General features: G+C 46.8%; 1 protein-coding gene across 3 annotated transcripts in view; it reads right to left on the bottom strand.

Moving 5' to 3' along the window:
* Nucleotides 1–14,011, bottom strand: part of CDADC1 (cytidine and dCMP deaminase domain containing 1) — a 40,800-nt gene extending 26,789 nt beyond the window's left edge. For all 3 annotated transcript variants that reach the window (XM_040426014.1, XM_040426015.1, XM_040426016.1), the window contains exons 1-2: nt 13,800–14,011; nt 1,924–2,027 (exon numbers count right to left, since the gene is read on the bottom strand). In XM_040426014.1, coding sequence (XP_040281948.1) covers nt 1,924–2,027; nt 13,800–13,860 — 165 coding nt within the window. In that variant the 5' untranslated portion in view covers nt 13,861–14,011. The remainder of the gene's footprint in view (nt 1–1,923; nt 2,028–13,799) is intronic.
* Between the last annotated feature and the right edge of the window lie 802 nt (nt 14,012–14,813).

Here is a 14,813-nt window from a genome sequence, read left to right as displayed (position 1 = left end):
AGACGCTACTGCAGTCCTGGCTGCCATGGTTACTTAGCAATTGTAGAAGCATTATACTTAACTGCGATGTCTGTGACTGGCCGGGCGCTCCTCCTACTGGTAAGTGAAAGGTCTGTGCTATAAGCAATGCCCCGCACAGACCTTTCACTTACCAGTAGGAGGAGCGCCCGGCCGGTCACAGACATCGCAGTTAAAGGGGTTATCAGAGTTATTTTTTTGTTCTTTCTATGTTCCTAACTAAGCAAATGTAACAGCTTTCCAATTCACTCACTTTATCTCCAGTGGCTGGTTTCTCAGATTTCACTGAGGGTCACATGACTTGTGATTTCAGCTTCTCTCCCTGCTCTGATAAAGGTCGTTTACAAGCCTGTAAACAAGACATCACTGTGCTGGCCACGCCGCCCCTTCACTGCCGTCTACTCTCTGCTAGGATTCTTAACCCCTTCAGCTGCACACACTGGGTAGTTCTGCAGGCAGTGAGGAGACAGTTCTGGGCACATGATCTGACATACTAGAGAGAGCATTAGACAAGAAGGTAGGGGGAAGATCTTGTGTGTATTAGCAGTGTCATTATACAGGTGGGACATGTAGTCCTACACATACAACATGCTACAGAGTCTCCCAGCAGGCAGACATGTCACTCAGGGCAGCTCTTGTATTCACTCCCTTAGCAGAGCAGGGGGAGGGGCAGAGATTGTTTTTATTGCATGTAAACAAAGGGCCAGAAAAGAACCAGGGAAATGAGGAAAAATATATATATTTTTTTGCATAAAACTTGCTTAGCTCAGTTATATATCAGATTTTCAGTGCTATATTATTTTTTTTCATAACTCGGACAACCCCTTTAAGTATAATGCTTCTACAATTGCTAAGTAACCATGGCAGCCAGGACTGCAGTAGCGTCTTGGCTGCCATGGTAACCGATCGGAGCCCCAGCGATTAAACTGGGACTCCGATCGGAACTCTCCGCTGTCACCAATGATGGGGGGGGGTGATTTTAATTAGGGGGGGGGGGCCGCACTAGCCACCAATGAATAAAATACTGGGGAGGGAGGGGGGCCGCACTGGCCACCAATGAATATAATACTGGGGAGAGAGGGGGGGGCGCACTGGCCACCAATGAATATAATACTGGGGAGGGAGGGGGGGCCGCACTGCCCACAAATGAATTTAAAACTGGGGAGGGAGGGGAAGTGTGGCCCCTGAGGGGTTAATTGTGCGGATCACAGCCCCCTGTAAGAGATCAGGTGCTGCCAGGCAGCAGGGGGCAGTTATTACACAGTTCTCAGTATATTCTTACTTGAAGCGTCCCCATCACTATGGGAACGCCTCTGTGTTAGAATATACTGTCAGATCTGAGTTTCACGATCTAACTCAAATCCGATGGTGTATTCTAACATAGAGGCGTTCCCATGGTGATGGGGACGCTTCACGTTAAAATATACCATCGGATTGGAGAAAACTCAGATCCGATGGTATATTAATAGGGACTCCTGACTTTACATTGAAAGTCAATGGGGGACGGATCCGTTTGCAATTGCACCATATTGTGTCAACGTCAAACGGATCCGTCCCTATTGACTTGCATTGTAAGTCAGGACGGATCCGTCTGGCTCCGCACGGCCAGGCGGACACCCGAACGCTGCAAGCTGCGTTCGGGTGTCCGCCTGCTGAGTGGAACGGAGGCCAAACGGTGCCAAACTGATGCATTCTGAGCGGATCCGCATCCACTCAGAATGCATTGGGGCTGTACGGATCCGTTCGGGGCCGCTTGTGAGAGCCCTCAAACGGAACTCACAAGCGGAACCCCGAACGCAAGTGTGAAAGTAGCCTAACATAAAAACTTGATATAAGCAATAGGTCATTTTGTGATGACATTACCTTTGAAAGACTTTTTAGCTGGAAAAACATACAGTCATTTACCTGGGGTTTCTCTTTGTCCTGAGCATCTTTAGGAGATGGAAAAACCTCCATCCACAGGCTTAGAAGTGTGAATAAATTTACTTTAGAAAGCCTTGGGACTTGACCTAAAAAACATTAGTGACAAAATATTAAAATATAGATGTTAAACATCAATTATTATCAAATGCACATTTTATGTCTCGTCACAAGATGGCCTAAACCACTGAGCCCCACAACTAATTCAGAACAGTAGGTTATGGACACATTTGGGGCATTTCTTTTTAATGATTGTATTTTACTCATTTGGGCTAAAAAATCATTTTTTCAATTGGCCTTTATTAAAAATAGTCAGTTTTTTCTGAGATACAAGGGTTAAAAATGACTGTAAGCTGTAACAGTCTGTTTTCTTTGAATCCCATCATCTGATGGCTTATGTGTAGCTCTTATCTCTGATCTCTGCTCGCAAACAGGCTGATTTTTAACCCTTGTATCTCAGAAACGGTTGACCAAGTTTAATAAAGACCAATTGAAAAAATTCTTTTTAGCTAAAAATGAGTAAAATGCAATAATAAAAAAAATGTCCCCGAAGGTGTCCATAGCCTTTAAATCTAGAAAAAAAAATGGATATGATTAGTCCAGAGCTGCTGACCTGCCTTTTGATGGTTTTCATGCAGAATCAAGAGATTTTTATCTCTGCTGAAGATAAGGGCTAACAGGAAAGTAAAAGTAAAAGCAAAAGCAAGAAAAATACGCTTCCTTTATTCCAGCATCTGAAATTACAGAAAATCTAATACTCTAGAAACAGTACATAATATGGAATTTGACAAAAAACAGAACCAGACTGAGTAGAGATAAGGAACTAGGAAATTCCTGTGACTGAGAAATAAAGCTATAGCAGCCAATCATCAATTATGATATTAGATTTTTTTTTTTATTATTATTATTTTTATAATAATATAATAATTAATATTATTATTTATTATTAAAGCGCCAGTCATTCCATGGCGCTGTACATATGATAAGCGGTGCACATACATAATACAGACAATTGCACTAATCATAAACAAGACAAGTTACAAACTGGTACAGAAGGAGAGGGCCCTGCCCGTGAGGGCTTACAATCTAAGGTACATTCAACTGTAAAACAAAGATTAATTATGCATTACAAAAAAAAAAATATATATATATATATATCAGAATTGCTGTTTTTGGTCAACTTGCCTACAAAAAAAATGATCTAATAATTATATGTACCCTAAAATTGTACCAATAAAAACTACAGCTCCATCAATGGCAATAAAAAAGTTATGGCTCTCAGAATACTGTAAGACTACTTTCACACTAGCGTTTCTATTTTCCGGTATTGAGATCTGTCATAGGGTCTTAATACCGGAAAAAAGCGCTTTCGCTTTGTCCCCATTCATTGTCAATGGGGACAAAACTTAACAGAACGGAGTGCTCCAAAATGCATTCCGTTCTGTTCTCATACTGATGAGCAAACCGCAGCATGAGCATAGCACTCCAGAAATCAAAAAGTTACAGAATGGGGTTTTAAGACTCTCTGGGTTTATTTGCTCAAAAATGTTGCAAAATTTTGCCTTTTTACACCACTCACTCCAGTTTTGAAAAAAGTGGTCACAGTAGCCAGTCAATTTATCAACCAAGACTTTTGTAAAAAGTCTACAAAATTGTCCTATTTTTACTATGATAATGCACACCTCACTAGCCATGAATTGCAGAGCTGGCGATGTGAACAATACAAGACAATGGCAACTTTCTCACAGCTCACCAAGCACAGTGCCGTACACTGTATAGCGGCTGTGCTTGGTATGGCGCTCAGTCCCATTCACTTCTCGAACAGCTGATCGCCCATTTCCCGGGTGTCAGATCCCCACCAATCAGATACTGATGACCTATCCTGGGGATAGGTCATCAGTATGAAAATCTCGGAAAACCCCTTAAAACTTTAAACTTTTTTTTTCTGCCATTTTGCAAGTGCTATAGAGAAGCGTATGGGGGAAAAAAAGCAATAGTAAAAATGTAATGCTAAGTACAGCAAAAATGGGTAAACAGAATGCAAAAATGCCCCCTAAAAACTGCATAATGTATTATACACATTAAAGTAACATCTGACCGCATACAAAAATGCGTAAAAAAAATTGTGGTTAAAAAGGAACAAAAGCATTGTAAAATAACACCAAAAAAAAAAAAAAACTGCCCACATGGAGCATATTCACAGTGGATTTTCTACTGCAGAATTCTGGACAGAAAATCTGCAGTATTTTGTAGTAGCAGCAAAGTCGATGCGGTTTAAACAAATCTCATCCATGTGCGGAGTTAAAAAATTATCTGCACGGAAATTGACATGAGATTTCTACTGTACCACAGGTTTCATCTACTGTAATGCAGAGCAATTCACTGCAATAATCCCCATGTAAGTAGTCAGTGGGGCGATACAAAGCCGACAGTAGGATGAAGAGGATTGCAATGGTGAGGAGCGGTGGCGTCCGGGAGCAGGAGAGGTGAGTGGTTTTTTTTTAATTTTATTTGCGCTGGGGGCTGACATATGGCTGACATGGGGGGGGGGGATGATGGCTGACATGGGGGGGGATGATGGCTGACATGGGGGGGATGATGGCTGACATGGGGGGGATGATGGCTGACTGACATGAGGGCTGATGGCTGGCTGACATGAGGGCTGATGGCTGGCTGACATGAGGGCTGATGGCTGGCTGACATGAGGGCTGATGGCTGGCTGACATGAGGGCTGATGCACACAGAGGCCGTGGCCCTGGGCGCGGTAAAACTGTGCCTGCTGCCAGAGCACAAAAAACACACTCATCCACGATACCTAGCTTCATGTCCCAGTTTGCAGGGCGGATAATGCTTCCAGTCGATTAAGCACCACCCTGTCTTCCACAAAGTCCAGTCTCAGTAGTCAAGAGTATGGTCAACAGAATCCTCACCCTGATCCTCCTTCCTCCCACCATGGAGTCTTGCCAAACAAGTGATCCCACACTTGGATATTCCGAGGAGATCTTTTCATCGCCATTACTTGATTTGGGCCTCTCGCCAAGCCCGCTTGAAGAGGGACATGAGGAGATCATGTGCACTGATGCCCAAACTCTTGAGCATCCACAGTTACAAGAAGATGACAGTGGGGAATGGTAATTAGTGTTTCACGAGGTGAATGATGATGATGAGACACAGTTGCCAATAAGTCAACGGCAATTACTGTCTCAAGAGGCTGATGATGAGGATAAAACACAGTTTTCAATAAGTGAGGTTGTTGTTATTTTTAACAAGTCAGGAGGATGACCAGAGTGAGGAAGTGGAAGAGGAGGTGGTGGATGATGAAATCACTGACCCAACCTGGAAAGTTGGCAAGTCGAGCAAGGACAGCAGTACAGAGGGGGAGGGATCCGTAGCACTGCAACAGGCTGGAAGAGGCAGTGGGGTGGCAAAAGGGAGAAGGCCACACCAAACAGGCCCGCAACTGTTCCCCGGAGCACCCCCTTGCGGCAATCTCCCTTGCCAAGGGGTAGGTGTTCCGCAGTCTGGGGCTTTTTTGAGGAAAGTACGGACGATAAAAGAATTGTCATTTGCAACCTGTGCCGTACCAAAATGAGCAGGGGCGTGAACACTAGCAACCTCACCACCACCAGCATGATCCGCCACATGGCATCAAAGCACCCTAATAGGTGGGCCGAACGCCTGGGTCCACAATCAGTGTCTGCGGGTCACACCACTGCCTCCTCTTCCGCTGTGTTACGTGCTAGCCAATCCCCTGTCCAAGACACAGGCCCGGATGCCTCCCACCCTGCACCTGGACCTTCGCAAGCACCATCAGCTAGCACATCCACTTCTGTGTCCCAGCGCAGCGTACAGATGTCCATATCCCCAGGTGCAAATACCCAGCCACCCACTCACAGGCCATAGCACTAAATGCGCACCTTTTCAAATTGCTGGCCCTAGAAATGTTGCCATTTAGGCTTGTGGACACTGAGGCTTTCTGCAGCCTGATGCCGGCGGCCATCCCTCATTACTCAGTCCACAGACGCCACTATTTTTCCTGGTGTGCCGTCCCCACCTTACACCAGCATGCATGTGTCCCGTAACATCACCCGTGCCCTGACCAACACAGTTATTGGGAAGGTCCACTTAACGACTGACACATGAACAAGTGCTTTTGGCCAGGGACGCTACATTTCCCTGATGGCACACTGGGTGAACGTTGTGGAGGCCAGGAGCAAGTCGTACCCTGGGATGGCACAGGTGCTACCGATGCCAAGGATCGCGTGCCCTACTTCCATCAGGATTTCCGCCACCACCTACATATTAGTGGCTGCAACCCTTCTCCTCCTCCACCTCCTCCTCCACTTCCACCTCTGAATTCTCATCTTGCAGCACCAGTCAGCCATCAGTCAGTAGCTGGAAGCAGTGTAGAACTGCAGTGGGGAAGCGGCAACAGGCCGTGTTGAAACTAATTTGCTTAGGTGACAAACAGCACACCGCCGCAGAGCTGTGGCATGGTATAAGGGACCAGACTGAGCTGTGGCTCTCGCCACTCAACCTACAACCAGGCATGGTTGTGTCTGATAATGGCCGTAACTTGGTGGCGGCTTTGGAGCTCGTCAAGCTCACACACATACCATGCATAGCCCACGTGTTCAACTTAGTGGTTCAGCGGTTTCTCAAAACCTACCCCAATTTGCATGAGCTACTGGTGAAGGTGCGCCACGTGTGTCCCCATTTCCGAAAGTCATCTACAGCTGCTGACGGTCTGGCAACGCTGTAGCAGCACTTGCAATTGCTAGCTCACCGACTGTTGTGCGACGTGAGCACGTCCTGGAACTCCACGTTCCACATGGTGGCCAGGCTTTGTGAGCAGCAGAGAGCAGTAGTGGAATACCAGCTGCAACATGGTCGTCGCCTTTCCAGTCAGCTTCTGCTCTTTACAAGCTACGAGTGGGCATGGATGTCTGACCTCTGTGAGGTTTTACGCAACTTTGAGGAATCAACACAGATGGTGAGCGGTGATGCCGCTATTATCAGCGTAACCATCCCACTTCTGTGTCTACTGAAACGCTCGCTGCTCACAACGAAGGCGGATGCTTTGCATGTGGAAGAGGTGGAAATATGGGGAAGACAGTACACAGGGTGATAGCCAGACCACCCTTAATTCGTCTTCTCAGCGCGAATTGGATGATGATGATGATGAGGAGCAGGAGGTGGTTGCCTCCGCTACAGAGGGTAGTACCCTCAGCAGGTTTATTCCATCTGTTCAGCTTGCATGGGCCGAAGAGGAGGAAGAGGATGAGGAGATTGAGAGTCATCCTCCTGATGAAGACAGCGAAGTCTTGTCTGTTGGGACTCTGGCACACATGGCTGACTTTATGTTATGCTGCCTTTCCCGTGACCCTCGCGTTATATGCATTTTGGCCAACACTGATTACTGGTTGTTCACCCTTCTCAACCCCCGCTACAAAGAGAACTTCTCATCTCTCATTCCTGTGGTGGAGAGGACTAGCAAAATGGTGCAATACCAGAAGGTCCTTGTGGAAAAATTGCTCCAGAAATTTCCAGCTGACAACGCTGGCAGCAGAGTATGTAGTTCCTTGGGCAACCGATGAGGGGAACACACAACAGTTCCAACAAAGGCAAGGCAACACTCTCCAAGGCCTGGGACAGTTTCGTGACACCCCGTCAGCACCCTCACCCTGATGCACAGCCTAGTGTCACAAGGAGAGAAAAGTTTTAGAAGATGGTGAAGGAGTACGTAGCAGACCGTGTCAACCTCCTCAATGATCCCTCTGTGCCTTACAACTATTGGTTGTCCAAGCTGGAAGCATGGCACGAACTGGCGCTCTACGCATTGGAGGTGCCGGCCTGCCCTGCCGCCAGCGTTTTGTCTGAGCGGTTATTTAGTGCTGCTGGGGGCCTCATAACTGATAAGCGTATCCGACTGTCAACTGAAAATGCTGACAGGTTGACTCTTATCAAAATGAACAAGGCCTGCATTGCCCCTGACTTCTCTACTCCACCAGAAGAAAGCGGCTGAACATAAAGGCACTTTAAATGTGGCTTTTATGGTCTATTGAATACACTATATTCCCATGCACCCCTTCCACCACAAAAAAGGTATATGGTTCAATCTTCCTTTTCTAGTCCTCCTCCTCCATCATATAAACATGCTTATTAGGCTGCCCTCACTCCTAATGTTTTAGAGGGTCAGCCCTCAACCATAATTTTTTCCATGGTCAGGTCAACAGCAGGCACTCGCCCCTAATGTTTTAGAAAGTCAGCTCACCAGCAGACCCTCAACCTTAATTTTTTCCATGGTCAGATCAGCAGCAGGCACTCGCCCCGAATGTTTTAGAGAGTCAGCTCGGTAGCAGGCCCTCGCCCATAATGTTTTAGTTGGTCAGCTCAGCAGCAGGCCCTCGCCCCGAATGTTTTAGATGGTCAGATCAGCAGCAGGCCCTTGCCCCTAATGTTTTAGAGAGTCAGCTCAGCAGCAGACCCTCACCCCTAATGTTTTAGATGGTCAGCTCGGCAGCAGGCCCTAGCCCCTAATGTTTTAGCACCAGCAGGCCCTTTCTTCTAATGTTTTTCAGGATCACCAGCAGGCCATCAATCATCATTTTTCAAGGGTGTGTATGATGCCCTCCTTTATGTGTAATAAAGGGTGTATTGGAGTGTCGGTTCCTTGTAATTTTTGGCAGCCCTTTCACTTAGTGTATAGGCTTTATGAGTGTAGGAGTCCCACTACCTGAACAATTGTACAACAATGTTAATGAGGCCCTCCCTTATGTGATATACAGGTTGTATCGGAGTGCCTCTTCCTTGTAATTTTTGGCAGCACTTGCACTTCATATACAAGTAAATATACAGGAAAGAATGTTTCCTAACAATTTCCCTCTAAAATCGATTTTATCTTCGGTTTTGTGCGTATTATTGTCAGTCTGTAAAAGTAGCATACTACTCGGACAACATCGTTCCCAGCAGAGACCTGGGAGTCCGAGATGCATCCAGACATCCTCCCCATGCTGTTACCGAACCATTTCGGTGGTGTTTCCATCAATTTCTGACCTTTTCAGAGAAGGGGGTGCCTGGTTTAATGCTCGGGTTCTCCCATTGAATTCCATTGTGCTCGGGTGCTCTACTTGAGCACCCGAGCACTTTGGTGCTCGATCAACACTACCTGTTATGTTTTTGTTATACTATGTCTCCATATCGTGGCTGATTTTATGTGAGCTTTGTCTGTTTGTTGCATGTGTTGCCCAGCCAGCCTGGAAGTCAACACAAAAGGGGGAGATCATTTACTCAGGTTCATTGTCCACCTACATCCTAGCTAAAAGATATCGGCCTCCACCTAATGATCTTCTGCTGAGACGGGGCATTTAGGCATCTATGACTCGTCCAATTGTCTAGTTCCTGAAGACCCTCCCTGCTCGGCTTTGACTGGGGAATGCAGCCTTGAATGCTGAGGGGCAGAGGTTGACTGGGAACTTAAAGTGTCCCTGGAAAAAGAAAACTAAAAGGGGCCCAATGTTGTAGACAGGTCCAAATTCTGGTGGGAAAAAATAGGCAGGGACAACCGAAATAAGGGGGAGGGGGTAATACCGTAGAGTAGCACAAAATACTGTCGCCATTGATGCAGTATTTAACTGTATTACCACCATCTTGAGGACAGTGATAGAGTTGAATTATCTAAGTGCACAAGTACCTGATGCTCCTAGCACTAGTTAATACTGAGATCATCAGACCATCCACTGGCGGCCATGAGGAGGTCTCTGGTCGCTCCATGGGTATAGGCCCACCAGGAAATTTCCATGTAAGGTCTATGGCCTGTCCACCCCTGCCCGCCATTCAGCTAGTGATGCCCTATCCGGAGAATAGACCATAATTTTAAAAAGGCTGGACAGCTCCTATAAGCGGAATACACACTGAAATCCCCTGTGTGAAAAAAAACTTATAAAAACATATACAGTACAGACCAAAAGTTTGGACACACCTTCTCATTCAAAGAGTTTTCTTTATTTTCATGACTATGAAAATTGTAGATTTAGGGCTCTTTCACACTTGCGTTCTTTTCTTCCGGCATAGAGTTCCGTCGTCGGGGCTCTATGCCGGAAGAATCCTGATCAGGATTATCCTAATGCATTCTGAATGGAGAGAAATCCGTTCAGGATGCATCAGGATGTCTTCAGTTCCGGAACGGAACGTTTTTTGGCCGGAGAAAATACCGCAGCATGCTGCGCTTTTTGCTCCGGCCAAAAATCCGGAACACTTGCCGCAAGGCCGGATCCGGAATTAATGCCCATTGAAAGGCATTGATCCGGATCCGGCCTTAAGCTAAACGTCGTTTCGGCGCATTGCCGGAGCCGACATTTAGCTTTTTCAGAGTGGTTACCATGGCTGCCGGGACGCTAAAGTCCTGGCAGCCATGGTAAAGTGTAGCGGGGAGCGGGGGAGCAGTGTACTTACCGTCCGTGCGGCTCCCCGGGCGCTCCAGAGTGACGTCAGGGCGCCCCAAGCGCATGGATCATGTGATCACATGGATCACGTCATCCATGCGCATGGGGCGCTCTGACGTCACTCTGGAGCGCCCCGGGAGCCGCACGGACTGTAAGTATACTGCTCCCCCGCTCCCCGCTCCTACTATGGCAACCAGGACTTTAATAGCGTCCTGGGTGCCATAGTAACACTGAACGCATTTGGAAGACGGTTCCGTCTTCAAATGCTTTCAGTACACTTGCGTTTTTCCGGATCCGGCGTGTAATTCCGGCAAGTGGAGTACACGCCGGATCCGGACAACGCAAGTGTGAAAGAGGCCTTACACTGAAGGCATCAAAACTATGAATTAACACATGTGGAATTATATACATAACAAACAAGTGTGAAACAACTGAAAATATGTCATATTCTAGGTTCTTCAAAGTAGCCACCTTTTGCTTTGATTACTGCTTTGCACACTCTTGGCATTCTCTTGATGAGCTTCAAGAGGTAGTTCCCTGAAATGGTTTTCACTTCACAGGTGTGCCCTGTCAGGTTTAATAAGTGGGATTTCTTGCCTTATAAATGGGGTTGGGACCATCAGTTGCGTTGAGGAGAAGTCAGGTGGATACACAGCTGATAGTCCTACTGAATAGACTGTTAGAATTTGTATTATGGCAAGAAAAAAGCAGCTAAGTAAAGAAAAACGAGTGGCCATCATTACTTTAAGAAATGAAGGTCAGTCAGTCAGCCGAAAAATTGGGAAAACTTTGAAAGTAAGGGCTATTTGACCATGAAGGAGAGTGATGGGGTGCTGCGCCAGATGACCCGGCCTCCACAGTCACCGGACCTGAACCCAATCGAGATGGTTTGGGGTGAGCTGGACCGCAGAGTGAAGGCAAAAGGGCCAACAAGTGCTAAGCATCTCTGGGAACTCCTTCAAGACTGTTGGAAGACCATTTCAGGAGACTACCTCTTGAAGCTCATCAAGAGAATGCCAAGAGTGTGCAAAGCAGTAATCAAAGCAAAAGGTGGCTACTTTGAAGAACCTAGAATATTACATATTTTCAGTTGTTTCACACTTGTTTGTTATGTATATAATTCCACATGTGTTAATTCATAGTTTTGATGCCTTCATAGTCATGAAAATAAAGAAAACTCTTTGAATGAGAAGGTGTGTCCAAACTTTTGGTCTGTACTGTAGGAAAAACAAAAAGATCCTCAAACTAGATGCAAAAACTTCTCCTAAATACACTTTTATGTGGTGATAAGACACTTTAAAGTAACATGTCTGTGAAAAACACAAAAAAAACCTGTGTGACACCAACATTATACAGACGTGTGCATGGTCTTCTGTGACTGTGCTCCTGCAGCCACCAGGTAAAGGCCTGCACCAGAAGATCTTAATTTATTGATATCCCTTCTATAGCGCTGACATATTCGGCAGCACTTACCAGACATTATCATCACTCGCTGCCCCCTAGTGGAGCTCACAATCTAGATTTCCCTATCAGTAGGTCTTTGGAGTGTGGGAGGAAATCCCCCAAGGGGTGGACTGGCCATAGACCCTACAGGAAAAAATACCTGTGTGCCGATGCCCAGGGGGCCGCCCAAGCTGGACACTGCCACTGGCGGGGTATATAACAATCTAATGCTCTCTGTGGTAATTAACATCAGGTACTTATGTACGCAGGTGTCCTCCTGGATTCTAGTGTATGACTGTCCTCAGGAAGGTAATGCGGTTCAAGCCCATAGCTCCCTGCCCTGCTCTTTACCCTCATTGCCCACAGACCACTGTATAATGGTGGAGGGACAAAGGTCAGTGGCCTGCACAAGAGACAGCAACTTGAAACACAACATTTTTTTTTTCTTTCCTTGGGCACTATATAGGAGTCATTAGTAGGGTAAGTTAAGGCGGCGTAGTGAAGGTAGGGCTGGCTTGGTGTTGTGGACCACATCTCACCTCCTAAGCCCTCTGCTCCATATCTTACAACTGGAGGAGGACAGAACGTGTCAGCTATTGATGGCCATCACAGAGGGACAGCTTCTGGGACAGTCGTTTGCACTGCACTATGGTATTGCTGACCCCACCTTCTATTAGTATTGACCCATCTACAGCATGGGGCCACTTTTAGTTTTTTTCCAGGGCCACTTTAAGTTCCCAGTTCACCCTTGAAACTCAAACACAGACTGTACTGATGTTGTCCTTGGTCATATTGAAACCTAGGACCCCAGCGATGCAAGGCACCAGTGCTAACCACAAATGACTTGTGTTACGTGCACCCGTCCTATGTCCAAATGACCTGTGCTACGTGCACCCATGCTATGTGCAAATGACCAGTGCTACGTGCACCCATGCTATGTGCAAATGACCTGTGCTACGTGCACCCGCCCTATGTGCAAATGACCTGTGCTACGTGCACCCATGCTATGTGCAAATGACCTGTGCTACGTGCACCCATGCTATGTGCAAATGACCTGTGCTACGTGCACCCATGCTATGTGCAAATGACCTGTGCTACGTGCACCCATGCTATGTGCAAATGACCTGTGCTACGTGCACCCATGCTATGTGCAAATGACCTGTGCTACGTGCACCCATGCTATGTGCAAATGACCTGTGCTACGTGCACCCATGCTATGTGCAAATGACCTCTGCTTCGTGCACCCATGCTATGTGCAAATGACCTGTGCTACGTGCACCCATGCTATGTGCAAATGACCTGTGCTAAGTGCACCCATGCTATGTGCAAATGACATGTGCTACGTACACCCATGCTATGTGCAAATGACATGTGCTACGTACACCCATGCTATGTGCAAATGACTTGTACTAAGTGCACCCATGCTACGTGCAAATGACCTGTGTTACGTGCACCCATCCTGTGTGCAAATGACCTGTGCTACGTGCACCCATGCTATGTGCAAATGACCTGTGCTACGTGCACCCATGCTATGTGCAAATGACCTGTGCTACGTGCACCCATCCTATGTGCAAATGACCTGTGCTACGTGCAACTGTCTTATATGCTAATGACCTGTGTAACATGCAACTGTCCTATGTGCAAATGGCCTGACCTGCTACATGCAACCGTCCTATGTGTAGATGTTTGACCAGGACTGATAAGAGGACATTTCCTGTATTGCGTCCATGCACCAAGTTCTTCCAAGAGGGGGAATGAGATCTGCATCCCCTGACCCGCAATTACCAGTGGTCACCCATCCCTTATCCTGCAGCAGAGCCCCAGTTCATGACACTAGAGCGCTGTGGGAGACTGGTTGTCACCCAGCTTTCTTGGAGTCTTCACACTAGAGGGCCACACATGCAAGGGTTTAATATCATACAGGGGCCCTTTACAGGCTGACATCCCAGCCTAGCACACTGGTCACACACTCACCCTGCATGCTGTCAGTCTGTGTCCCGGTGGAGCAGCAGGCGGGCTCCTGGCTCCTGTACATGGGGTGAGCCGGGTGTCCTCCTCCCTGCTATACTTCTGCATTACAGCAAGTCGAACAGATTACACATCGGCCGCCATACACTTGACAGTTAACTGACCCTTACAGCTGTCACTTGTCTTCTCGGACAGTAGGAGCTAAAGCTGCACCACGGAGGTCACAGCCGCCATCTACTAGGAGACCAAATTCACCAGTGATGGAAATTGTAATCTCTGCCAAAATGGCCGCCACACCTCTGCGTCGTTTTCTCTCTTTACAGTTTTGCCTCTGTCGTCTGTGACTAGTAATATGTGTAAATGCTGATTTGGATGGTGATTTACTTTGTTGCCTTTGTTCGTTTGTTTCTTTGGAGGTGGAGGTTGTATAGGAGGAAATCTGCAGAAAGAGGAACTTGGTGAAGAGACAGAGCTGAATATTGTGGTAGATGCTGTAATAGCGCCATTTTACTGGGTGCAGTATGAGGGTGGGTTCACATCACGATTTTCTCATCCGTTTAACATGTACAAAAAACGTATACGTTTAGTGGCATCCGTTCACCATAGAGTTCCATTGTAAAAAAAAAACTTTTTTTTTACCTTAATATGGACCATTTGGGGCCTGCGCCATTGTTTCACCTAGTGCATTGTGCGCCAAAATCAATTCTGAAGCCACATTCACTTTTTCAACTCTTTTTGTATAGTGGAGCGGGGGCTTCTCAAATATGGGGGAAAAGCTATCTGTTCATGTCATTTATGGATCGCTCTCGTGGACACCAGAAAACAACCTTGGTCTTTGCTGACGACATTTAAAGGGGTTTTCTAATCTCAGACAATGGGGGCATATCATAAGGATATGCCCCCATTGTCTTATAGGTGCGGGTCCCACCGCTGGGACCCACACCTATATCGAGAACGGAGCCGGGAAATGAGCGGAGGGCACACTGCGCATGCGCAGCCGCCCTCCATTCATTTCTATGG

This window comes from Bufo bufo, chromosome 3 (assembly GCF_905171765.1).
Source record: "Bufo bufo chromosome 3, aBufBuf1.1, whole genome shotgun sequence".
Lineage (NCBI taxonomy): Eukaryota > Metazoa > Chordata > Amphibia > Anura > Bufonidae > Bufo > Bufo bufo.
The sequence above is the reverse complement of the archived record's forward strand: the minus strand, read 5'-3'. Positions and strand labels throughout refer to the sequence as shown.